We start from the raw sequence: 27,008 nt of genomic DNA on the forward strand, positions 1-27,008 counted from the left end.
TAATTTTTTGTGTCATGTCATCACCAAAAAAATACATACACATGCTCATGAAGGAACGCCATTTAAGATTTCAAGTAGCATGTGCCGCAAGGAATAGACAGTGCCCAGAAAGCGCTCCCAGTGCACTTCGGTAGTGGTGAGAACAGATAAGCAAGGGATCGCGGACTCGTGATTGGTTGTGTAGAGGGGGGCAGTGGGCCTTCCTGTTTGGACACAAGGTCAGCACACACAGCTGCAGCTCAGACCTCACTTCCTTTCCTGCAAACGATCACATCCTGTGGGCCTGTTTGCTTCCTGCCTAGTTTAGAATTGACTTGCCAAATCACCCTCCTCCCAAAAAAGCCAACTATGATTTCTCCCCAGTGCCATTTTGCACTTTCACATCACTGGATAGGTGGTCACCAAAACCCCTAAGAGCAGTCCTTTTTTGCGGCAAGGTCGTTCTGGTCACGTCTAGTACTTTTGTTTTGCAGAAATGGATTTGAATAGATATTCCTGCAGTGTGAACAACTGTTTGAACATCACAATAATGTTGAGTTGTATGTATTCTTTATATTCCTCCATCCATTTAGAACTACCTTGACTTCCCCCCACCACACCCAGTATTATTTCACATGGACGACTCACAGCTTGGTGAAGAGAGCAGGCCTGTGCTTTCTTCCTAGAAAGGACAGTGTGCTCTTGAGCCACTGCTCTCCCACACTACAGCCTGAGGAGCTGCCCAGGTAAGAAGTGAGCCAGTCCCAGGCTGCTAGAGCGCAGCGGCTTCAGGCCAGCCCGCAGCCTCCAGGGTGTGCTTACCCAGAAAGCTCCTGCTAGGTAGAAAATTGCAGTTGTGTTGTGGTTACAGCTTTTCAGAGGGCAGACCTTTTCATCAGAACCTTGTGAGCCTTACCATGGAGGATTGAGCAATGTGTTAACAGTTGCTGAGCTCACTGAAATCATGAACATGTATACAGTGTTGACAGTAATAAACTCACTTTTAAAAATCTTGTCTCCTTGACCTTGTTTCCTATTCAGTAAAACTGAGAACTCATTTGTTCTTCTGTAACTTGAACTGGATTTAAATTCTTTCAAGCCAATGTTCTGCCTTCGTTTTGGACCATTCAGAAATTAGACCTCAGTGAATAGCAGCCAATTTCCTAATGCATTTTTTTCTGTTTTTAAACACATGATCTGGCTTTTGAGGAGCATACCACAATAGTCTTCTGAACATCGGTGTTTAAAAACACTTGCCGGCCCCACTCTCACCTAGCTGCTCCTCCTTATTTGCAGAAAAACGGGGAGTGGTAGAAGAAGGCTGCATTGTCTCAGCTCTAGGAGGGAGAGAGTGGACAGAGCTCATCCCCAGACAGTTACAGTCCTTACACTGAGGCAGTTCCCTGCTTACCACTCTGGGTTCGTACTTGGAGAGGAGAAATGTGCTCAAGCAGTGGGATGAGTCCTTCAGGGCTGTGCACCCTTGGGCTCCTTCGTGCTCTTCTTAGTCTTAGCAGGGACACCTTTGGCTCCTTCCCATCAGGACCATAATTCTTCATGCCAGCGGGGTACAGGCAGCACAGCCTCTGCCCTCTATCTTCAGGAATTCAGCGCAGCAGAGGAAGACAGATACATGAGCATTATAGGCAAAGTTGGCACTTGTTATTTTAGAGTTAGGAACAGCACCCATTAGAAGTAACTAATACAGCAGTGCCAGCTATTGAAAAAGAGCCAAGACCTGTCATTTTGACTGTAGACATCAGTTAAAGTGCCTCTGAAAGCAGGTAGCCTCCCCACAAGCTTCCCGTTGGCCAGGATTGAGTCATATGCATGCCCATCGCCTAGCTGCAAGGGACCTGGGAATGTGGGATTCCAGCATGCCAGTTTGTCAGAGGAGGCGGGCTCTGCCAGCAGGAAGAAGTCATAAAGTGGCTATTGGCTGGCCCCCAGGTGTGTCTACCCTGGCCTTATGTCAGGTATTTAAAAATATAAGGTGTGTATAACTAAGGTTATTGGCTCTCCATTATCCAGCTTTGTGTATATGTTTTTACAGGCTTTAGGAAGACCCTGAGTTTTTTTTTTTCCTGTCTATTTTAAGCCTGTTAGGGACTCCTATAACAAACAGAATAATCATTCTCTAAACACCTGGTACCAGGCACTGTGCCCCAGGGTGCTTTGTTTCTTATCTGTAATCCTCTTTCAAAACACTATGAAAACGAGGAAACTGAGTCTCCAAGGAGTTAAATAACTGAAGGGTCATCCAACTGAAAAAGCGAAGCCAGTTCAGAGACTCCAAAACATAGGTTCTTTTCACCCTTCGCATGTCACCAGAAGAGCCAAGCAGTCATTATCTGTGAAAAGAAATACTTTCACAGCCATAATATTTTTCTTTCATCTTCGCTGCTGTCTCCAATCATGTTTTCTTTCTTTCTTTTTTTTTTAAAGTGAAGAAAAAATGACTGCTGCCCGCATTAGGAAATGCCACAAGTGTGGGACCGGCCTCATCAAATCTGAAGGCTGCAACCGCATGTCCTGCCGCTGCGGGGCCCAGATGTGCTACCTCTGCCGCGTGTCCATCAGTGGCTACGACCACTTCTGCCAGCACCCTCGCTCCCCAGGAGCCCCCTGCCAGGAGTGTTCCCGATGCTCTCTCTGGACCGACCCCACTGTAAGTGAACGGACGGCTGCCCGTCACTTTGTAGGGGGCAGGTATCAATACTATGATACAACAGAAAGAGGTCTTACATACACCTAGCACATTTTGACTCCTGAAAAGATAGGGAACTGCACAGACTGATAACAAAAGCTGAAAAAGTAGCTAAAAGCCACTCTACAGAGAGCAACACTCCCCTATAGTTTTTAAGTGAGTTCTTCTGCTCCTTTAGGGAATAGAATTTATGCCATCAAAATATTTTTGAGCATAGAAAAATAAGAAATGTCTTACATGTATTTGTATAAAGCCAGCCAAATGCTGATACCAAAACCTCTCAGAGGTAACCCTGAAAAAGAAAGCTACAGGTTTATCTCACTTACGAATATAAATAAAATATCACCAAATAGAAACCATGACCAGGAAAGATTGTTCCAGATGTTCAGAAATGGTTCAGTATTAATAGCTATTCATAATACTTTTCTATATGATACCTTTGGATGATAAAAAGACAAATGCAGCCAGCCCTTCATATCTACAGGTTCTACATCTATGGATTCAACCAACCATGTATCGAAAATATTCAAGGGAAAAAATTTTCCAGAAAGTTCCAAAAAGCAAAATTTGAATTTGCCACATGCCAGCAACTATTTATATAGCATTTACCTTGTATAAAATGCTTCCCTGATAGCATTGGTAAAGAATCCTGCAATGCAGGAGACCCTGGTTTGATTGCTGGGTTTGGAAGATCTGCTGGAGAAGAGATAGGATACCCACTCCAGTATACTTGGGCTTCCCTTCTGGCTCAGCTGGTAAAGAATCTGCCTGCAATGCAGGAAACCTGGGTTGGGAAGGTCCCCTGGAGAAGGGAAAGGCTACTCACTCCAGTATTCTGACCTATACAGTCCATGGGGTTACAAAGAGTTGGACACGACTGAGCAACTTTCACTTCACACTTGTGTCCAAAGTCACCTAGAAGTTTACTGCAATTCTTGTGTAAATTCAGTAGGATTTTTTTTTAATCAAAAAATTACCTATAATTTTGAAACTGAGACTTAATTTTTACTATGAAGGTGCACTAATCAAAGTCATGTAGACTAATGCAGGAATAGGCAGATAGGTCAAAGGAAGACAGCAGAGACAGGAACAGCCCCATGAGAATTCGAAGTGACAAAATTTTCATTCAGATCCCTAGAGAAGTGATAGATTCATCCATTCTTTCATTTGTAACTACTCAGTGTTGCTAGGACTAGTCTTCATGGAGTTTACAGTCTTACTAAGTTTAAAACAAAACCCCTTCCCGTGGTTGGTGCAGTGCAGGAAGAGTCATAGAGTAATGTGGTGGCGAGTGACGGGAGCCAGAGCAGGAAGTCATCTCGGCAGACCTCTGAGAGAGGCAGCGTCTGCTGTGAGACCTGCAGGCAGGCCAGAGAAGTCAAACAAATCCAGCCTGTCTGTGGAACAGAAAAGGCCAGTGTGGCTTGCAGGTGGTGAGCGAGGGGAGGGAGGGGAGAGAGGTGGACGCTGAAGCAGCCCGGGGGTCTCACCGAGTAGCTGGCGGGAGCGGTCGCAGGCCCGAAGGACACAAGTGACTCAGCCTAGTTTAAGTTGTAAAGGTCATGCTGGCTGCTCTGTGGAGAGGGAAACATCCAGTAGCTGCTTCGAGGGCACTGGGCAAACCATCTGAAGATGCTCCAAGAACACAAAGGAGAGATGACTTTTATAGTCTCGGAGAAGGCAAGGTCCTTCTTAGAGCTGCCTCAAGGCCAGGCTGAGAAACATAAATCCTCTTTGGCAAAACACCATAAACAAAGGTAAAGATAAATGAAAAACTGCAGGAAATAGTTGTCACACATAAATTATGTAGATACATAATATTGTTAATATGTAAAGAGTAATATGACTGAGTTAGAAGTCAGTAAATATCCCTATAGTAATAAGGATCAGTTTGGATGTGGGTAAGAGAAAGCCCAGAAATAACAGTGGCTTAGACATGGCAGATGTTTCTCTCTCCCTCCTATCTAAGTACAGTGGTGACTAGCCCAGTACGGCATATAGCTGTAAAAAGTGATGCCATGCATCTGTATATAACATGGAGAGAGGGAAAAAGAAAAACGTGGAAAGACTTACATGAACAAATAGCGAGTAGATGGGGTCAGAGACCCAAGTTAGCCCCGAGGCAAGTACATAAACGATGGTGAATGTTGAGCAGGCCAGGACTGCGGGACAGCAGGACGCGGGGACTGGGGCGCATGGAGAGATGGGCGCCAAAGGTTGACCATGAGTCCAATCTGAAACACTGTCCAAGCTAGGACTGTGTAAGTCAAAGATGAAAGACTTGCTGACCACCAGTCTTGGCTCTGGTGTAGAGCATCTCCAGCAGCTCTAGTGAGAAAAGGTGCTGGGGAGTCGCGCCAGCCCCTGCTGGAAGCCGTGGCAGGCCAGGCAGGCGGCCTCGTCCTCAGAGCTCCCCACAGGCTCAGAAAAGCACTGAGTTCTCTTGAAAATCCCGTGTCCTCACGGCAGGAATAGTCTCCTTCCCGGGTGGAAAACCAGGCTGAGGAACCCAGGAGCCACTCTGACTCCACTGCCCCGTGACCCAGCAGGACTCTTAGCAAGCCTCCCCTCCTGTCACTGAGGAAGTAATCGACCCAAGGGGTGATTTTGGAGCTAGACAGTCACCCTCCTGTTGCTGGTAGAGCGAGGGGAGGTGCAGCCACAGTGGGATGCTCTGTGCAGTGCTCTCCAGGGTGCCCCACACTGCCTTGTAGCAAAACTCCCTGCCCCGGACCTGGCTGTTTGCTGACTCGCTTCCTGGGTCCCAGCCAGCCAGCAGCTGGGCGCCTGCTCATCTCTAGGAACTTGGTGAAGAAATCGGGTCTTTTTCTTCAGCTGGAGCTCCTAGGAAGCATTTCTTAGGCTGCTCTCCTCTCCGGAAACAAAGAGCGGTGTGGGAGTGGCCGCGTGCAGGAGGGTGAGCGGCAGCGGTCTGGCCTCCTCTCAGCCCTGCTTTCCTTTCTGCTCCTTCTCGTTCTTCCTTCTGCCACCTCGTTTCTTCCCACACGTGGAGTTGATTATAAAGGTTTCCTTCTGTTGCCTTGTTTAGGCCACAGGTGCAACTGCCCTGTGTTTTCTTGTTGAACTGTCGTCTTCTACCCTGAGAAAGGTTCTGTATTTGCTCAAAGTAAAGTTCGAAAGGAAGGTCAGGCCAGCATAAATCCCTGCGATTTCCTCGGGCAGCCACAGCCGGAGATTTTGTTCACTTGTCCTGTTCCCGTCAAAACTGGGATCAGCCCCGTCTCCTTGATTCTCACCAGGAGACCGATTGAATTCCAGCCCAGCATCTGTTGGGGCTTCTGGGAACACAAAGCCGTTCAGAAGTCCAGGGAAACAAAGCATGCCTGTCACCCTTCTCTCGGCTTAATGAGCCAGCAAGGCCGGGAAGAACCTCTCATTTGTCCGTGAGGGAGTTATCCCTTCGTAGTTTGGAGGGAAGTTGAGTTTCTGTCCTTAATGACTGTGGATTGCTTGGGAGCTGAACTAACTCCATATTAGAGAGCTGTCAGTTATCTATTAGTTGCTGAAAATAAGCTCAAAACATTCAACCAAGAGTCTTGTGAAACAAGATGTCTTTTTAGGAAGGAAAAAAGTAACAGAAGCAAGTCAGTCACAACAAACTACAGTTTTCTAGTTTAGGGGCCAGAATGCACAGACAAATCAAAGCCTCTAAATGAACAGACGTTATTTTGCAGTTGGGGGTGGGTTGCCCTGGGACTTCACTGGACCCAAATGTGCTGCTTTCTTGCCCATGAGTGGTAACCTAGTGGGGTTAACGAGTTACACCTTACTGTTATTAGAAGCCGTGTTCAGAGTAGTCACCTGGCAGGCTGGATTCTAGAAGTGGGACAAAATTCGTAAGAGCATTTTCTCTTTAAATACAAAACAAAGTTGGTTTTATCTTAGGTTTTGGCTACCAGAAACTGCACTGAGTTGTTCTCTACAACGTCTTTGTTTTTTAAATATAAGAATTTGAGGCATGTTCAGTTCAAATAAAACCCTAGGGCTTTTACAACCAGTTTACAATTTGGCGCCATTATCGCCTAGCCATTCGGTCAGGAGACTTATTCACTTTTCCTAAGCCTGCAGTGGATTGAACCTGGCGTTAATATGTGCGAATACACTTACTTCTGTGACTGCGCTAAGGCAGCTGTACCATCCCAGCTGTATAAATGTAGACTTGCAGAAGATTACAGGCAGTAAAATGTGGCATGGGGAGCCCCGATGGTTAGCGCTCCATACGCCCACTGCCAAGGGCCCGGCCTCACTCCCTGGTTGGGGATGAAGATCTTGGAAGCTGCGTGGTGCAGCCAGACTTAAAAAACAAAAAAATAGTGGCTCGTGTTGATCTCAGGTCTTCTATTCTCTCCATATCTTAAACAAAGCTGCCCACCGGCCCTCTGCCCTCAGTTGGCTCCAGCACCGCCCAGCCTGGACCAGCATCTGCCTTCCTGACGGGTCAGGGGCGCTGAGGGCACTGGGCTTCTGTGAGACTCTTGTTTGAGTGGCCTGGGGAAAGAAGAGGAAGTAGAAGTATTTCAGAGAGGGTTGGGAGTGAAAGGTGGAGACCCTTTCAGGGAATATCTTCAGAAAGATACTCTAGACTTCAGGTCGATAACTGATTGTTAGTTTCAGTGTTTTTTCCCTTAACTTTTAAAATGTGCCTTCTGTAGAGGAAACAAGATGGTAAGGTGAACCTCATGCCTAAATACTGTCGCCATCACAGCATGGCGGTGGGACCACTTTCTTATCCTACAGGTGAGGAACAGGATTCGAGTCACTTGGTAAAACCAGGATGCAAGCCCAGGTCTTCAGGCAGATGTTAGCTCCTTCCAGTCCCAAAGTCTCCATGTTCATGCGCAGGGGTCACAAGAACAGGAGCTGGCTGGGAGCCGCCCACAGGTCCCTGAGCCCAGTGAAGAGGCAGGCCTCCATAGAGGGGTGGGCCCTCCCCGAGCAAGTTGCAGATGCAGAAAGGGGCCTCGACAGTGTGCCCAGTCAGTTTAGAGGTGACTCGAGGACGGCACCACGGAGGCAAGTGGTGTGGCTCGGCCCATTCGGCACTGCCTGTCTGCCTGTGTCACATTCAGCACACGCCAGCGGGCCCCAGGCTGCGTCCTTGAGCCCAACAAGAGTCACAGCGTGGCCACCTTGCACGCGCCTCCAGGTTCTAGCCAGGGAGCATCGACAGAAAGGTTTGGGTTCCAGGCCCCTCTGCCCCAAGGAGGTCTTCACAGAACCAGCCGAGAGCCGTCCAGCTTGCGCTCCTCCCCAGCGCACTGTCCGGGCCTCCTCTGCGCCCCCTCCCTACCTCTCCAGACCCCAGCTGCACAGCACGTGCTGCCCCGGCCGCAATGCACCCTCCTCCCCCCAATTTCCTGTTGCAGGGAGACAGCTGGCGCTGGGGGGTTAGGGTCTGGTGTTGCTTGGCGATCTGCAGCCGATCTGGGAATAATTTGAAATTAAATCCTCAGCTCTTTGGAAGCCTTTTATGAAATCATTGCAAGTTTATTAACAACAGCTGTGGCTACACATGACCTGGATCCCAGCCGCAACCCCACTCCCAAAATGGCAGGAGGGGAGCAGCAGTTGACTTGGAATTCTCAGTCCCCTCTTTAAGGGGAAGAAAAGTGAAGAAGAAAAGTCACCACCCTCCCTTCGTGGAACAGGAGACTGGCAGCAGGCAAGCGAGTGGCCAGCCCTGGTGCCCAGACGTGTTGAAGGAAACAGGCTCAAAAGGATGTTTAAAAGCTTCACAAAAATAGCTACACACGAAGTGCTCAGACATCTATTTTACGAACCTTCAGCCTGTGGTGGCGATTTTGTCAATATCTGATGGGCGGAAACCTTCTCTTCCCTTTAACCAGCTGCAGTTTCTCTTCATCTTCTCCCATCCAGACCCCGCTCCATGGGCAGAGCTGTGGGGCTTCATTGTTGGGGGACACATTGTAAGAAGTTGGGCTTTGGGGTGGTTTTTCTTCATGAAAGCCTCTCTGCTTTTCTCCCTCACTTCTGCCGGCTGCCAGCATGCCGAGTTGGTACTGGGAGAGGCCGCCCACTGCCAGCCCCCGAATGCTCTGGCTCGCCTCACTCCCCACCCACCATGTGAGGCAGGCGTGTCAAAGTCTTCCGGGTTAGGCCAGCGTTTCTGTATCTTGCTGAGCTCAGAGGAATTCAGCGGAAGGAAACAAAACGCTCCCCCTGTTAAGATGCAGCCGCGCGTTTCTTTATATAAAGTGTTCTTCCAGATCTCCTGGGTGGTGAGACGCCATATCCCTCTCTGCTCTGACCCTTTGTCCTCGGCACTGTTTGGGGTGCGCCCGCCCACTGCGAGCTCAGCTGTGTTCTCCTGCCTGTCATTGCGCTTGGGCCGGGGGTGGGGGAGGCGTCTGGGCTCCCCTCCCAGTGTGGCCACGAGTAGTGATGGAAGTGCTGTGGAGTCACTGCTGCTCAAGCCTGCTGTTTCATTACACTCAGTCTGAGACTTGCTTACGTGCCCATTCTGTGGATCTGCTTGAAAGGTTTCACCAAGGTTAGGAGCGGGCAGAGAAGGCCTACAGGGTCCATCTTAGGCTGTGAGCCAAAGGCCACGGAGAGGAATGCTGGGGTGGGCACGTTGCCTTGTGTCGCCACTCACCAGGGCCTGTCGAGGTGTCCAGGGTGGTGATGTGGGCAGAGCAGTCTGTCCCTCCCGTGGTTCCCCAGTGACTGAGGCAGTCAGGGTGTGGAGGGGCACTCAGGTCTCGAGGGGGCACAGTTCAGCCTCCACCCCCACTGTGGGTGGAGCAGTCAGAGCAGCGCTGACCGCTCACTCACAAGGCTTCAGCCCCTGCCTGCTTGCAGAGTCCGGATCTGCCCGGGCCCCTGGGGACAGGAAGCCCAGGAGGAGCAGCCAGGCCCTGCCCTGGTCCCAGTCTCACTCCTCACCACTTATGCGGTGACCTTCCGCCTGTAACTGCACTGCAGGGCCTGTTTGCTCATGGCCGGGAGAGACACGTGGCGTGCAGGTGTGTGTGAGCGAGAGCAGCACACACAGGCAAGTGGGACCCGAGCGTGCAGCATGAGGCCTTCTAGAAGGGAACCTTGGGTTTCGCAAGTGAGATGTGGACACAGGAACGGTGGGAATTAGGCCACAATCTTCCCAGGTGTTATCTCTGCTGAGATAACTTGGTGAGATTTACTAGTGTTTTTTTATTTTATTTTTTTTATTATTTTTTTTACTAGTGTTTTTTTTAAACTCTTTTTCCTAAGATTGCTTTAATGTGTGTAAGAATCAAAACCCTGGCTTTTTGTGGCATAAGGAAAAAATCCCACAGGACTCCAAGGTGTACAGGTAACTTGGTGGCCTCATGAGGAACCGTGTCAGCAAGGCAGGGACATGCAGAGATGGCTTGGAGCAGCACCCCGGTCAGGAGCAGTAAGCGACTCTGTTACCTCGAGCCCGTGAGTTCTGTGGCCTTGGTGATGGAGCCTGGCCAAATTGTTCAGTTCCTGGCTTGTGGGCTCCCTGAGCTCTCAGCTCCTGCTGTGGGTGAGAGGGTCTCAGAGGCCAGTCAGAGACCTGATGTTTCAAGTGGTGTCACATGCACTCCTGGGTGAGCGGACCTCAAGAAAAATCAGAATTTTCAGGGAAGTCTCCCTCCCTGCTGTCCTGGCTGTTCACCTCCTTGAATAGAGGTATTTTATTTTGCCCTGTTCCCTTCTTTTATTTAGTAGAGAAAGAAGATTTCAGAGTTATGTCCATCCCAAAGAGAAGGAACTGTCTTATATTTCAAAGAGGGCAAGGGACACTCTTTGTAGAACAAAGCAGGGCCTAAAAATAGTCACCTCTGACAGTTCTTAGGTCAGGCAGTAACACTGCCTCCAGTCCCAGTGTTCCAGAAGCTTCTGTTCAAACACAGGTGGTTTAAGTGCTTGAGAGCTCAGGCTTTGAGATTGCACAGCCTGGATTCAAAACTGATGGTGTGCCTTAGTTCAGTTCAGTCGCAGTCATGTCCGACTCTTTGCGACCCCATGAATCGCAGCACGCCAGGCCTCCCTGTCCATCACCAACTCCCAGAGTTCACTCAGACTCACGTCCATCGAGTCCGTGATACCATCCAGCCATCTCATCCTCTGTTGTCCCCTTCTCCTGCCCCCAATCCCTCCCAGCATCAGAGTCTTTTCCAATGAGTCAACTCTTCGCATGAGGTGGCCAGAGTACTGGAGTTTCAGCTTTAGCATCATTCCCTCCAAAGAAATCCCAGGGCTGATCTCCTTCAGAATGGACTGATTGGATCTCCTTGCAGTCCAAGGGACTCTCAAGAGTCTTCTCCAACACCACAGTTCAAAAGCATCAATTCTTGGGCATTCAGCTTTCTTCACAGTCCAACTCTCACATCCATACATGACCACTGGAAAAACCATACGTTGACTAGACGGACCTTAGTCGGCAAAGTAATGTCGCTGCTTTTGAATATACTATCTAGGTTGGTCATAACTTTTCTTCCAAGGAGTAAGCGTCTTTTAATTTCATGGCTGCAGTCACCATCTGCAGTGATTTTGGAGCCCCAAAAAATGAAGTCTGACACTGTTTCCACTGTGTCCCCATCTATTTCCCATGAAGTGATGGGACCGGATGCCATGATCTTCATTTTCTGAATGTTGAGCTTTAAGCCAACCTTTTCACTCTCCTCTTTCACTTTCATCAAGATGCTTTTGAGTTCCTCTTCACTTTCTGCCATAAGGGTGGTATCATCTGCATATCTGAGGTTATTGGTATTTCTCCTGGCAATCTTGATTCCAGCTTTTGTTTCTTCCAGCCCAGTGTTTCTCATGATGTACTCTGCATAGAAGTTAAATAAGCAGGGTGACAATATACAGCCTTGACGTCCTCCTTTTCCTATTTGGAACCATTCTGTTGTTCCATGTCCAGTTCTAACTGTTGCTTCCTGACCTGCATACGGATTTCTCAAGAGGCAGGTCAAGTGGTCTGGTATTCCCATCTCTTTCAGAATTTTCCACAGTTTATTGTGATCCACATAGTCAAAGGCTTTGGCATAATCAATAAAGTAGAAATAGATGTTTTTCTGGAACTCTCTTGCTTTTTCCATGATCCAGCGGATGTTGGCAATTTGATCTCTGGTTCCTCTGCCTTTTCTAAAACCAGCTTGAACATCAGGGAGTTCACGGTTCACGTATTGCTGAAGCCTGGCTTGGAGAATTTTGAGCATTACTTTACTAGCGTGTGAGATGAGTGCAATTGTGTGGTAGTTTGAGCATTCTTTGGCACTGCCTTTCTTTGGGATTGGAATGAAAACTGACCTTTTCCAGTCGTGTGGCCACTGCTGAGTTTTCCAAATGTGCTGGCATATTGAGTGCAGCACTTTCACAGCATCATCTTCCAGGATTTGAAATAGCTCAACTGGAATTCCATCACCTCCACTAGCTTTGTTTGTAGTGATGCTTTCTAAGGCCCACTTGACTTCACATTCCAGGATGTCTGGCTCTAGATGAGTGATCACATCATCATGATTATGTTGGTCGTGAAGATCTTTTTTGTACAGTTTTTCTGTGTATTCTTGCCACCTCTTAATATCTTCTGCTTCTGTTAGGTCCATACCATTTCTGTCCTTTATTGAGCCCATCTTTGCATGAAATGTTCCCCTGATATCTCTATTTTTCTTGAAGAGATCTCTAGTCTTTCCCATTCTGTTCTTTTCCTGTTTCTTTGCATTGATCGCTGAGGAAGGCTGTCTTATCTCTCCTTGCTATTCTTTGGAACTCTGCATTCAGGTGCTTATATCTTTCCTTTTCTCCTTTGCTTTTTGCTTCTCTTCTTTTCACAGCTATTTGTAAGGCCTCCCCAGACAGCCATTTAGCTTTTTTGCATTTCTTTTCCGTGGGGATGGTCTTGATCCCTGTCTCCTGTACAATGTCACGAACCTCATTCCATAGTTCATCAGGCACTCTGTCTATCAGATCTAGGCCCTTAAATGTATTTCTAACTTCCACTGTGTAATCATAAGGGATTTGATTTAGGTCATACCTGAATGGTCTAGCGGTTTTCCCTACTTTCTTGAATTTAAGTCTGAATTTGGTAATAAGGAGTTCATGATCTGAGCCACAGTCAGCTCCTGGTCTTGTTTTTGCTGACTGTATAGAGCTTCTCCATCTTTGGCTGCAAAGAATATTTCAGTCTGATTTCAGTGTTGACCATCTGGTGATGTCCATGTGTAGAGACTTCTCTTGTGTTGTTGGAAGAGGGTGTTTGCTATGACCAGAGCATCTTCTTGGCAAAACTCTGTTAGTCTTTGCCCTGCTTCATTCCGCATTCCAAGGCCAAATTTGCCTGTTACTCCAGGTGTTTCTTGACTTCCTACTTTTGTGTTCCAGTCCCCTATAATGAAAAGGACATGTTTTTTGGGTGTTAGTTTTAAAATGTCTTGTAGGTCTTCATAGAACCGTTCAAATTCAGCTTCTTCAGCATTACTGGTTGGGGCATAGGCTTGGATTACCATGATATTGAATGGTTTGCCTTGGAAACGAAGAGAGATCATTCTGTTGTTTTTGAGATTGCACCCAAGTACTGCGTTTCGGACTCTTGTTGATCATGATGGCTACTCCATTTCTTCTGAGGGATTCCTGCCCACAGTAGTAGATATAATGGTCATCTAAGTTAAATTCACCCATTCCAGTCCATTTTAGTTCGCTGATTCCTAGAATGTCGACGTTCACTCTTGCCATCTCGTTTGACCACTTCCAGTTTGCCTTGATTCATGGACCTGACATTCCAAGTTTCTATGCAATATTGCTCTTTACAGCGTCGGACCTTGCTTCTATCACCAGTCACATCCACAGCTGGGTATTGTTTTTGCTTTGGCTCCGTCGTTTCGTTATTTCTGGAGTTATTTCTCCACTGATTGATTGCCAGTAGCCTGTTGGGCACCTACTGACCTGGGGAGTTCCTCTTTCAGTATCCTATCATTTTGCCTTTTCCTACTGTTCATGAGGTTCTCAAGGCAAGAATACTGAAGTGGTTTGCCATTCCCTTCTCCAGTGGACCACATTCTGTCAGACCTCTCCACCATGACCTGCCGGTCTTGGGTTGCCCCACGGGCATGGCTTGGTTTCACTGAGTTAGGCAAGGCTGTGGTCCTAGTGTGATTAGATTGACTAGTTTTCTGTGAGTGTGGTTTCAGCGTGTCTGCCCTCTGTGTGCCTCAATTTCCTTGTTTGTAGTATAGGGATTACTCAGTAGTACCAAACTTGTAGCATTGTTAAGAAATCTTCATGATGTGCTTAGAATAGGAGCTGATACATAGTAGGTGCTCAGTAAGTATTAATGCCCTTATGTCACTGTGCTTGGCACTTTATAAAGGTGAGGTCATTTACTTCTCACAGTAAACCTGCTATGGAAATGATTAGACCCCCGCCTGGGTCGTGCTGGGTCTACCAGAGGGGTCCCCAGGCCAGGGTGTGTGGAGCCTCGAAGCTAGAGTTCTTCCATCCTGCCAGCTACTTTTCTGTTAGGAAGCCAATGCTGTTGTAAGATAAAATTCCCTAGTTGGGGGAGGGGGAAGGGGGTGAGGAGGGAGCCTTCCATCCCACCTGGATTTTCTGTAAGTGACTCAGCCCCTGTAGGGGGCTGGAGGGCAGTTCATTCTGTGATCCAGCCCACGCACGCACCCCCAGCCCTCTCAGCATCTTTTTTCCTCCCATTGTTCCCAATTTCCAGCAGCCTAGGTGTGTCCTAGCTTTGCAGAATGTCAAGCCTTCTTCACCAGTGTCCTTGATCACTGAATGGTGACACTTAGAGCACCTTGAGTGTTTCCCAAGGGAGCTCGCCTCTAGAAAAGCCTTAGTAGCCTCATGTGCTGCTTACCCGAACCCTGGAGTGTTCTGACGAGGGCCGGTCTTCACGTGTTATCTCGGATTCAACCCTGAAGCTGCCTTCTCTCTTTACATTATTAATTTTTTAAGTTGTGGTAAAATATGTATAAAGTACATTTTTAAAGTGTACAATTCAGCCTGCCTTCACTCTTGAGGAATTTTAAGGGCTCAAAGGAAACTGCTTGTGGAAGGGAATTCTACCCCAGATGAAGTAAAAAATCTTCACCCTTAGAATCTAATATACTTGGCTGAAAACGTAATTTTTTTCTTAAAAAAAAAAAAAAAATACTGAAAAGTGTTTGAGTTCTTAGTTTCTAGACATAGTGCCCTGTGATTCCAACCAGTTGGAGAAAGTTGAAATCTGAGACGCCTAACCCATATTCTAGGTATAACTGACAGTTTACTCAATATTTATGGTAACAATCACTACTCAAAATAGCTGAGTGCTGACATATTCTGGTGAAATGCAGACTGTATTTAGACTCTGAAGAGCACTGCCTAACCAGGGAGAGCCAGAACGTGAGGACAAGCGGTCCTGAGTCCACTGAGCAGTCAGAGTTACCGGTGCAAAGGTAGGAAGGGAGGAGGCCCGGGGGCTCCCGGACGGTGCCGGGCTCAGCCTGGTGGGCTCTGCTGTCCCCGCCCTCCGGAGGGGCTCGGTGCTGGCCCAGCAGTCTGGGCCAGTGCGGGGCCTAGGCCACTCTGTGGTCCGGAGCTGGCAGACCCGGCTCAGGAAGCTTGGCTCACACTTGCTGTGCAAGTGCCTCCGACCTACCTATTTATTCAGGGGCGAACTTTTACCAGGAGTATTAGGATTTATCACAGGAAACTTGGTGTTGAGAAAAATGTGGCAGGTGCCCTGCTCGTCCGTCCCATTTACAGTGCTGCGCGAGACCTGGAGACCCTACTCACAGAGCACCCCCTCACCCTTCATTCTTCATCCTGACAGACGAGACTCAGGAGGAAGAGGGGGCAGGGGTCCAGGGTCAGTCCTCAGTGCTGTGACAGTCCTCTGTAAGCCCACGGAGAACACCATAGGAACGCCAGCTGGAACTGTTTGCAGCACAACCATATACGCTCCCTGGGGAAGGGGCCAGGTCTCCTGATTCTGAGCTGTGCATCCAGCTCGCTCAGTACACACTCCTGACTGAAAGAATTCCTACACCCACCACGTTTTCAAGTCAGACGTCAGGGACAGGGAACCATCTAAGTAGCTCTTTGGGGGTTTTCTGAAACTTTCCATCTTTCTGAAATCTTTATCCCTGGCGTTTTGGCCAGCCTTCGTCCCGTTTGTGAGGCGTGCTTGCGCTGTGCTGGGTCTTTTGCACACTGAGCCCGTGCAGTCCTTACAGCAGCCCGTTTCACAGAAGAGATGCAGAGACTCGGGTGCTCAGCAGTGTGCTGGCCCAAGTCTCGCGGGGTGGGGCGGGGCAGCAGCTCCGTTCTTCTAGATCACTCTTTTCTTAACCTTTCTTCCTAGGCTGGCCACTGGCAGCAAAATGCAGGTGTTGGCCAGCTCCTAGCCTAGACAAGTGGAATTTACCTTGACCCTCGCATGGAGGCCTGCAGTCTGCATCCGCCAACACCTGCTGTGTTACTGGAGTTCTGTGTGGTGATTGGCTGAGCGGTTGCTCCAGGGCAGTAAGGTTCCTCACTGGGGGTGTTGGCAAAGAGGCTGGGTGACCATGTCTTAGGACTTTTGTGGAGTAGGTGTCCAGTGCACCCCGAGCGAGGGACCCATATGACTCCAGGGTCATGGCAGGGCCGGCACTGTCTGAAGTCACAGGTGACCATTTTGGCTGTGACCTTAGTAACTACTGCCCACGGCCCGGCTCCATGCTGAGACTGCCAAGCTCTCCTCTAGTCCAGGGGTTCCACATGTTCTTCACATCCCCTCCATTCACATCCCCAGAGTTCCACAGGTGATGTCAGCCAGACAGCATCCAGTAGGCATGAAAAATCCAGTTATCACTGACAGTTTTCCAGCCCAGACCACACCAGGCCTTGCCTCGTGCCTCGTCTGGGGCAGCACTCGAGTCCAGCAGACTTCCCCGCCCCCATATTGGGCACCCCTGCCCCTACTCCTGCCCAGCCTGACTGCCCTGGACTCCTGGAGAGGCTGCTGCTGGACCCCAGGAGACAGAGCACGCCTGCCTGCCACTCGATTGGGTCAGCTTGTGACTGCAGCGTACACTCTGCTCCTCGTCCAGCCCCAGTTCCCAGGGTGGGCTTGAGTGCTACACCCTCCGTGGCCGTGCCAGTGCAGCAGCAGCCCTGTGGCTGGCAGCAAAGACGTGCGCTGTATTGATGGGTCTTCAGTGCAGTGAGTGTCCTCTCAGCCCCCAGCCCTGTTGCAGGGCCGCTGAGGGGTGGGGCGAACCCTAGCACGTTGCACGGGACAGGCTTGGGCCGGGTGGAGGTGGGGGAGCTGTGCATGGCGGGGACCCCGAAGTGCCCCTGCTGAAGCCCACATGTCTGCCTGTGCCCAGAGCTCTCTTCGACTCATGTGCCCAGGCTGGGACCATCCATAGCCGAGTCGCCCCTTAGCGAAGCAGGTCTCCCGAGCGTGAGTCTGTCGGGGAGTTGCTCCTAAACTGCAGTGCTTTCCTCGTGGCCCCGCCAGTGCTCCGTGGGCAGGGTGTTGCTCCATCTGTCACCCACCGCTGAGTAGGAGCTGAGCGCCAACTTCAGGGTCAGCAGGCCGGTGAACTGTCCAGCCCATTTCAGGGAGTCGGCAAGACTTGCAGGCTCTACGCAGAAGGGTTTCTGTGCTCAGAGCTTGTAGTCTCAAGATCTAAAGCTCCTTGGGCCCTGCCCACTCTAGACTCAGCCCATCCCAAGCCCTTGGGTAGCCCTCTGCCGGGAAGTTCTTAACCCTAAGCTGAGTGAATGGAGCAGGCTCTCAACCTGGCCCCTAGACAGCCACCCGCCCTGCACAGGCCCGCTCTCTGTCCCAGCCTCACAGGAACACCATCTGGTTCCAGAAGGTTCTTGGAGACCTGGAAAGGAGGAGTGTGCAGACCCACGGATTCCCGCATGTCCCAGCAGGGCCTGAGCCCCACGTGGAGCTGGCTGAGAGCAAACTTGTCATCAGTTGCTTTTCTTCTAGGAAGATGACGAGAAGCTAATTGAGGAAATCCAGAAGGAGGCTGAAGAGGAACAGAAAAGAAAGAATGGAGGCAAGTTCTCCCCAGAACAGGCCCTGCGCCCAGGCAGTTCGTATCCACGGGGAGGAAAGGATGCCCACTGCTTGCCTCTGTGGGAATCCCAGCCCCCTACCCTCGAGGGACCCCCAGGGAGGGCTGTCCCTCAGGCAGGCCCCAGTCTACCCCACCCACAAGTCCAGCTCCCCCTGGGAAAGGTCCCGAGAGTTTAGAGGCAGTGTTAGCAGCTCCGTGAAGGCAGGAAGGTAGGTCCCAGCTGGTAAGATTGAACTCAGGAAGCAAACAGGAGCCACAGCCAACTGAAAAAGACAGGAGGCCTCTCTGAGGTTGGAGGAAGGCGATGGAGCTACTGTCAGCGGCCACCCAGGCCCTGGCTCTAAGAGATGCTCCCACACACGCTCCACCCATTCTGAGCTGATCTGAGCTGCCTTCCCCTAAGGAGACCCCTGTGGGCTGTGATGCTCGCGGGGACGTGTACTTTTGTCCTTGGTGGCTGCTGAGGGGGGTGGGCCTGCACCCGTCCATGCATGCTGCTTTGGGGACTTCACTTGGCCTCAGTCTGGCCTGGCCATCCCTCCTGTGTCCACCAGGAAGAAGTCAGGTCGCCGGTGCCTGGCCTGACCTCTAGCAGTTCTGCTGGGTCCCCAGCAGGTCTGCGCACAGTGGGGTTAACACTTCTCTCAACTAAATCCCGCCTCCTTTTCAGAGAACACCTTCAAACGCATCGGGCCCCCCTTGGAGAAGCCCCCCGAGAAAGTGCAGAGGACCGAGGCCCTGCCAAGGCCCGTGCCCCAGAACCTGCACCAGCCGCAGATACCCCCCTACGCCTTCGTGCACCCGCCCTTCCCCCTGCCGCCCGTCCGGCCCGTGTTCAACAACTTCCCCCTCAACATGGGCCCCATCCCGGCACCCTACGTGCCACCCCTGCCCAATATGCGCGTCAACTACGAATTTGCCCCCGTCCACGTGCCCCTGGAGCACAACCTGCCCATGCACTTTGGCCCCCAGCCTCGGCATCGCTTCTGATGCCTGGGCCCTGCCCCCGCCCAGGCCGTTGGCTGTGCCGGGCCTGCCAGGTAGGGGTGGTGGACTTGGCTCTCGGGAGGGTGGGCAGAGTTTCTTCTGGGAAGGGCCACCGCTCCTTCAAGAGCGACCAGCCGGTTTTGGTACCCTGTGGGTGCCCATGAGGATTGGTCTGGCACTCGGGGGGCAGAGATTAGGGGCAGCAAAGCCCTCTTCCTAAAGAGTCCTGCCGTTCTAGCTGCCAGGTGGGGGCCCTGGCCACAGGGCCCCCACCTGCCACTCATATCCCTGCAGGAGTAGATGCAGGGAAATGTTTGCCTCCAGCCCCAGCCCCTGGCAGACAACAGAAGTCTCTCAGTTAAAAACCATGTAAGCCTTCCTCGCCGCAGCAGCATGACCCATAATAAAGTGAAGTAACAGCGCAGTTCAGAGAGCCGCGAGACTGGACCCGGGTCCGGCGGGCCTGGTTCTCCCGTCCCCCGCTCTGAGGCCCGCCCGGCGTGAGGTGCGCCCCGCCGCCCTGACCAGTTGCTCCCAGTGAGGGGGTGACTGAGTAATGTTCACAAGCCTGGGAGCACCGCTTGGGGGGAAGCTGTGAACTGTGTCCCCCAGGCCCCTGCTGCCACGGGGCTTTCAGGGTCTCCCCTCTTGGCTCTCGGATGAGACCACAGGGAGCCACTTCATGCAATGGGATGTTTGTGGTTTATCTGAAGAAACGTTTGCTGTTCACTCAGTTTTCACTTTTCCAGTTTTCTGTGGCCTACTAGAGTTTCCCTCAATCCCTATTACCTACCCCATGCCTGGCAGCTGACGGTGGGAGTCCCGAAATCTTCGCCAAACACGAGGCCTTTCTGAGCTAGCTGTGACAGCCTGGTGGCTCTCCTCGTGTTTGCCACCCCCAGGTTCTCCCCGAAGGCGTGGCAGGGGCGCTGGCTGTCCCCAGGGCCAGGAGACCTGTCCTGAAATCAGGACTCGTTTGGGAACCCCCCGCCACACCGCCCGTGGCCTTTGGCTGCCAGCCCCAGCTGGGTGTCAGCCGAGCCCCAGCACGCACTTTGCAGCACGTCACCACACTCCAGCCCGCCTACAGAGCCACAGCCCCCGTGGGGATGAACCTGCCCGGCCCCCCCAGTGTTAGCCTCCGTTCTCTGGGTGACACTCCGATGGCTGTGGGTTCCCGGAGCTCACGCACACAGACCTCGGTGCAGGGGACATGCTCCATGTCTGGGCGCCCTCTGCCACCAGCTTCAGCTGATTTCCAGAGATGAAGCTGGAGAGGAGATGAGGCTGAGTTGCCCATCCTTACTGTTTTCTCCGGGTCTGGATCTAAGCAGGATGGGTGCCTGAAGAGAGGCCAAACCAGCCTTCTGCTGCCAGGAGGCCCTCCCTGCCCAACCCCACCCCGCCACCGCCCCTTGGGTGCAGCCACAGGGTTTCTTCCCCTGCCTGGAAGGCATGTTCCCCCACCTCCGCCCCTGCTTCCCACAGGAGGGCTCTGAGAGCCATGAGCTGCCCACAGGTGTCCCCAGGTGCTGTCCGCCCGCTCAGCTGGTGACAGTTTCACCCCAGCCCACCAGAAGCTTCTAGATCTCTGACCCAATTCATCATCCAACAAGGGAGCCAGCTTCCACCTTGGCCCTGGGGCCCAGGGTACGTGGCTCCGTGGAGGGCCTGGGGCAGCGGCAAGGACAGACCTCAGGCAGGTGTGTGCCCAACAGTGGCCCGGCGACTGCCCTAAGACCTGGCACATAGAGGTCACCCGGCACACGGAGACCGGAATGATGGTTCCCTCAAGGCCAACCCCAAGGCTCGTCTTTTGAGACGAGTTCTGGCAGTTCTTAGTCACACAAGGCAGCTAGGGAATCACTCCTTCCTCTCTGAGCCAAGGGCACCCAGTTTCCAGTGCTCCTCCAGCCGGGGTGTGGAGTGGCTGGCAGGTCAGTGGCCACAGCGCCTTCACCAAGCGTTAAGTCCCGGCGTGTCTGTGAAATGAGCCTGTGTGTGTCCCCATGTCCCGGAGGCAGCACCTGGGTCTCAGTCTCCTGGAGAAGTGGTCTGTCCTGGTGATGGGGTGGGGAGAGAGATGGGACATCCTCGTCTGACAAGACAGACAGTGGCCTCAAGACACGCCAGGACATCTGCAGAGATGAGCCCCTGTCTGGGGACAGCAGTCCTGGAGGCAGCCGGCACCTTCCCCTCTGGGCTTGCTCCCCGGAGCGAAAGACTGCCCAGTGGCAGTCCTGTTCTTGCCTTAAAACTGGAGAGAGGAATCTAGTATTTGCACTTAGCGAAAGGTTTTAAAACAAGTGTGCACGACTAGTCACGTTGTATAAAAACAGCAAAAATGATTAGTTTATTACATTTTTTTTTCTGGTAGTAAAAATACATAATTGTTTAAACTACTGTGTGTAAAAAGCTTGTATCATATGTAACTTGTTTTTCTTGTAAATAGATGTTTGTGCAGACTGCTGTCTGGTTTCTTTTCTTGGTGCACGTCATGATCAGGCAAGCCCCACTACCCCCGGCGAAGTTACCAGGGCTGCTTGGACAGAAAGCCCATGGATTCCCGGGACAGATAACACCTCACCTAACAGTTCTCCCAGAGCAGAGGTCGGGAGGCTGCCCAAGAGCTGCAGGATCTGATTCCAGAGCTGCCCCGAGGGGCCAGGCCTGCCCAGGAGGGAGGTCTGGCGATCCATCACACTCATCCTGCCTGGGTAGCTGCCCAGGTCAGGTGGGGCACGGCGGGTACTTTTGTCCGGTTTTACTCTTTATTTGGCTGCCACGGGCTCAGTTGTGGCATACAAGCTCTTGGTTGCGGCATGTGGGGTCTAGTTCCTTGAGCAGGGATCAGACCCAGGCCTGCCGCCCTGGGAGCAAGCGTGGAGCCTTCGGCGCTGGGCCACCAGGGGAGGCGCTGTGTGCTTTTCAGCACAGAGTCGCCTTTGGCAAACCATGGCCAGTCCCTCTTCCAGGTCTCTGCAAGCAGGCTGCAGAGTCGGCCTGGGAAGTGGGTGCAGAAGGGAGAAGCCTCACTCAGAGAGGAGGCCAGTCCTGAGAAGACAGGAGCTGCGGGTACAGCCCCTTCCTTACACTTGCCATGTTTGCCAGGCTTGGAGGCCCGTGGGTCACAGGCGGGCACCACACGCTCGGGCTCAAGTCCAGTTCAGAACGTCAAGAGACCATGCTATCCTCGTCCCCATTCACAACTTTTTACTGAATGGCGTCTTTTTTTTGCGTGTCTGAAAAAGGCTGAAGTACTGAAGTAAATCCTAGACAAAACTTAATCTGCATTCCCAGCTTCTAAATTGGTGTATTTTTTAAGTTTACTTACGCCATCTAGGTCTTGTTGCTGTACACGTTCCGTATTTACATATTTGTGGCACTATCCAGCGCTCTTGCCTGGAAAATCCTGTGGATGGAGGAGCCTGGTGGGCTGCAGTCCATGGGGTTGCTAAGAGTCAGACACGACTGAGCGACTTCCCTTTGACTTTTCACTTTCATGCATTGGAGAAGGAAATGGCAACCCACTCCAGTGTTCTTGCCTAGAGAATCCCAGGGATAGGGGGAGCCTGGTGGGCTGCCGTCTATGGGGTCACACACAGTCAGACACGACTGAAGCGACTTGGCGGCAGCAGCAGCACTGTGTTAGACTGCTCTACAGCCCTCATCAGCAGTGCTGATTTCTCTCCCAGTCCGCAGTTGTCTCTCCCATCCTCTCTTCAGGCCACCAGAGTCACGTTACCCCCCTTCACCCCGCTCACCCTCCACGTCTCCGCAGGCACCTGCTTATCAGCGCTCCGGGCCTTTGTTGTCACAAAAGTGGTTTCGTACCTCTGGCTGCAGTTCACTTTCCTCGCCATCATGGCGTGCCCTCCAGGTCTGTGGGTCCAGATAGCTCTAATCTGTGCCTTTTATGCCTTCCGTGGTATTTCTGTGTATGGATTTGCCGCAAGTGATGCGGCCATTCCCCCATTAAGGAAACTGGGTGCTTCCCGTTTCCTGCACACACCACCTCAGTGGACACTCCCTTTGATGTCGCAGTAGATACATTTCTAGCAGCAGAGCTGTGAGTCAAGGTCGGGTCAGGGTGGACGATGGGGCTCCGCATTGAAGTCCAGTTGATTTGCGTGATTGTGTTGGCTTTGATGTGTTTCCTCCCAGTGTTTTTTCCTATGATATACATGGTGTATTTCACAAAATTAGTAAACCAGATGTGCGGATTTTCCGTCTACCAGGAGCAGGAACAGGTATGAGCAAAGACTTCCTGAAGGTGGCTTTTAATTAGCTCGCTCTTTTATAACCTCCTGCCGCAGGCTTTGGTCGGGTTCTGTTTGGACTTACTAAAGTCTCTCTCCAGGAGGTTGGTCGTGCCCAGCTGGCTGGCCCTCTGTTCCCATGACCCCTGGTGGGTAATGATCATGTTTAAACCCCATCTGTGTCATCCCTCTTGGTCGGAATCAGCACATTTTTGCCAAAGACTGATCCCTGGCTGGGCTGGGCTGGGCTGGGCTGGGCCTTAAAAGGGGCCAGTCAAAACCATTGTGGCATGGAGGCCATGCCCTGCGCCCTGCACCCAGTGGGCACCTGTGTGTACACCACTAATTCGGGACAGGCCTGGGCCGGGCTTCAGGAAGGTGCCACCCAACTGGGTGGTCTTGGGCTGTCAGGTTCCCCAGCACGGGTGACAAGACATGCCACTAAAATACCAGACTGTGGGAATGAGGGGCACAGCAGGAGCCGCCAGGGGCTGGGGAGGTGATGGGGAGGAGCCTCCAGACAAGAGGCCACAGAAGGGGCCCTCCACCCCCACTCGGGCTGGCCCCTCCTCTGCATCACGGGATGGGGGCTGGTCCACAGGGGCTCTTTATTTTCAATCCGCTCATCAGTGTGGGGACTAGTGGAGGCCGTAGCATGTGTGGGATGTGTTGCGGGGCGGGGGTTGGACGTGCAGGGTGGGGGAACTGGCTGAGACGCGGGTGGGGATGGGGCGGGGCAGGTGTGCCGCCCAGCCCCCAGCGTTGTCCGCGACGCTCTCCTGCAGACGCCTGGCCAGGGGGCGGGGCTCGCTTGCAAGGCAGAAGCCGGAGGAAATGAAGGGGAGCGGCAACGGGGGAGGAGGGGGAAAGGGAGGAGCTCCGGGCCGAGCCCCCTCTCTGGCCTTTGCTTCCTGGGGGCTGTCCCTCCCTCTTGCCTCCAAGCCCCCCAGCAGGGCCCAGCCTCCCAGCCCAGGACCAGCTGCCCCCGCCGCGGCAGCCACAGGAAACCGCCCGGAGCAGCGAACGAAGCGACGAGCGCCGCGGCTGGAAAGCACCGAGGCTGGAGAGCACCGCGCGGGGCTCCTGGCCCGTCCGCGCTGCCGGCCCAGGGGCAGCTCTGAGCCCGCCTGCGGTTTGGCTGAGCCGGCGGCCCCGCTTCCCCCCAGCACGGCGCGCGGGGCCTGTCAAGGGCTCTCCAGGGCCCAGTGCACATCAACCACCTCGCCCCAGACACCCCAAAACTAGCCTCGTACCCGCCCCCCCTCAGCTGCAAGAGGCGCCTCTTGGGGTACAGTGGCCGCAGCCTTCTCTGTTTGCCCTCCCTGTGTCGGCCCCAAGTCTGGTCCCCTCTGTTACCTTCTTTGTCTCTCTGTCTCTGTCTCTCCCTCTTTCCTCCTTTCTACCAAGTTTAAGGCCACTTACCCAAAATACGGGCTTCCTTCTGGCTCAGCTGGTAAAGAATCCACCTGCAATGCGGAAGACCTGGGGTTCAATCCCTGGGTTGGGAAGATCCCCTGGAGAAGGGAAAGGCTACCCACTCCAATATTCTGGCCTGGAGAATTCCATAGACTGTATAGTCCATGGGGTCGCAAAGAGTCGGACACAACTGAGCAATCTCAAATTACCCAAAACACACATGATATAAAAACAAATAGAAAATACAAATTGGAACGCAAGCGAAGTGACCACTAGCACAGCCAAGAGTTAGGGCTCTGAAACACGTCTCCACGAGGTGTCCCCGCCCTTATCTTAAAAGGCAGCTTGACCTCACAGGTGGACAGGCAAGAGTTAGGAGGGTCAATGTGTCTGGAATGTGGAAACGTGCCCGCAGCTCAAGGGGAGGATGCTCTGCAGGCAAAGGCACTTCTCTGCGACCTGCTGGAGGCCCAGCTGCCCTGTCCCAGGCATGCTGGGGGCCCAGCCCGCTCCCAGCCTCAGCCCTGAGGCACCCACACCGCCCCCACAGACATCTCCTTTCTCTCCCTCCTGATGGGGAGGAAGGCCAAAAAGGAAGCCCAGGGCGACCCTGAAGCTGGGCGTTCCTACCCAGCTCTGCCCGTTTCCTGCCTCTGGGACATAGAGCTCTCTTCTGCTGAGATTCTGACTGTCTGGGATTCATTCCCTACCTTTGGAAGATTTTCCGTAGCTCCTGCCTCCCTGAGATCCTAGGAGCACCGTTCTGCCCAGCTCACCACCTCCAGCACCGGTTCAAAGTCTGGAGTGTTCAGGAAATAACTAACTGCTGGAAGAAGAAATCTGTGAAATGAGGATAAAGAGACCCCCCTCAGAAGGGGGAGGTAAGGGCATCCAATGAGAGTGTGTGAAGATGCACTCTGACCCCCAGGAGCCACACAAAGCTCACCTTCATTGTTCTTTGTGTTTGTTCAGTCGCCAAGTCATATCCGACTCTGCGACCCCATGGACTACAGCATGCCAGGCTTCCCTGTCCTTCACCATGTCCCCGGGTTCACTCAGACTCGTGTCTATTGGTCGGTGATGCCATCCAACCATCTCATCCTCTGTCACTCCCTTCTGCCCTCAGTCTTTCCCAGCATCAGGATCTTTTCCAGTGAATCGGCTCTTCGCATCAGATGGTCAAAGTATTGGAGCTTCAGCTTCAGCATCAGTCCCTCCAATGAATACTCAAGGCTGATTTCCTTTAGGACTGACTGGCTTGTGAGTGAGTGTTCTTTGAACTGGAACAGTGGGCAAATCGTCTGCCAGCTGGAGTGTCAGTTTCCCCATCTGTGAACTCCGGGGTGGCGGCAGGGGGTGCAAGAAGTTGCCTGGGTAGCCTGGAAAGCCCTCCCCACTCAAGGGCTGGGGTTTTACAGGTGCCCTAGCAGGCCAGGTATCAAGAGCTGGAGTTACAAGTTTACGGAGATGTTTGCCTAGAATGTGTTTCACACAACAATAATTGAGCATTATTCATAAATAGCCAAAAAGTGGAAACCATCCAAATCAAATGTCCACCGTCTGATGAAGGGACAAACAAAATGGGGTCTCTCCAGACAGGATAATATTTGGTCATAAAGGAAAGAAGGGCTTCCCAGGTGGCACTCGTGGTACCTACCTGCCAGTGCAGGAGATCCGAGAGACACGGGTTCTACCCCTGGTCTGGGAAGATCCCACAGGCTGTGGGGCAATTAAGCCCGTGAGCCACAGCTGCTAAGCCTGTGCCCTGGAGCCTGGGCCCCACAACAAGAGAAGCCACTGCAAATGCGAAGCCTGAGCACCACGGCAAAGAATAGCCCCCTCGATGCAACTGGAGAAGAGCCCGCACAGCGACGAAGACCCAGCACAGCCCCCAAAACGGATTAATTTTAAAATTAATAAAGATGAAACTATGCAATGTTTTATCTTTTTAAAAATACCTCAGGTGAAATTCGTAACAGAGTAGATGCTGCAGGGGGTCAAAAAAAATGTTGCTGAACTTGAAGACAGCAGCAGAAACTATCCCAAACAAAGAAACACAAGAGAAAAGAGGAAGAGGGCCCTCCAGGGCCCACTCTACACCCTCAGGAACGACGGCCTTTGTGAGGAGGACCTTGGGCCGGGTGAGTCGGGGGAAACGGCCGTGCCCCAGCCGCTTCTGAGCCCCCACGGGCACCTCGGGAGCCGCAGGGACCCAGGGCCTCCCTGGTTACCAGCGCTTTGATGAGACGTCGTCTGGAGCCCTGGGAGGTGTGGGAGGCTTTTACTTACAGCCCTCCAATTGGCCAGTGGCGTTTAGGGGAAGAAGGAAACCCACCAAGCAGGAGCCCCCAGGGCAGACCCCTGCGCTCCCGGTGAGCACAGACTCCCCAGGGCACACCGCGCCCTGCTCCTCACCTCTCCGCTTGGCCAGAAGCTTCAGGAGCGATTCCATCCAGGCTGGGAAGGGTGTAAAGAAACACTCATCCTCTGCTGGGCAGGGTCTTAGAGGGAGGCCATCAGACCGCATCGATCAGAATGTCAAGTGACCCAGGAATTATCCTTCCAGGAATCGAGCCCAGGGACTTGTAA

General features: G+C 52.3%; 1 protein-coding gene and 1 long non-coding RNA gene across 6 annotated transcripts in view; both read left to right on the plus strand.

Annotated features, from left to right (window-relative positions):
• RNF216 (ring finger protein 216) overlaps nt 1-21,209 on the plus strand; it is a 120,681-nt gene extending 99,472 nt beyond the window's left edge. For all 5 annotated transcript variants that reach the window (XM_069570014.1, XM_069570015.1, XM_069570017.1 and 2 more), the window contains 3 exons: nt 2,425-2,647; nt 17,667-17,736; nt 18,428-21,209. In XM_069570014.1, the coding sequence (XP_069426115.1) occupies nt 2,425-2,647; nt 17,667-17,736; nt 18,428-18,747 (613 nt within the window). In that variant the 3' untranslated portion in view covers nt 18,748-21,209. The remainder of the gene's footprint in view (nt 1-2,424; nt 2,648-17,666; nt 17,737-18,427) is intronic.
• Nucleotides 21,210-24,875: 3,666 nt separating this feature from the next.
• On the plus strand, nt 24,876-26,355 carry LOC138428998 (uncharacterized). Its single transcript, XR_011252644.1, has 2 exons — nt 24,876-25,300; nt 25,546-26,355. It is a non-coding gene; the product is annotated as an uncharacterized lncRNA (long non-coding RNA).
• Nucleotides 26,356-27,008: the final 653 nt, after the last annotated feature.

The sequence above is a fragment of the Ovis canadensis genome, chromosome 24 (genome assembly GCF_042477335.2).
Source record: "Ovis canadensis isolate MfBH-ARS-UI-01 breed Bighorn chromosome 24, ARS-UI_OviCan_v2, whole genome shotgun sequence".
NCBI classification, from domain to species: Eukaryota; Metazoa; Chordata; class Mammalia; order Artiodactyla; family Bovidae; genus Ovis; species Ovis canadensis.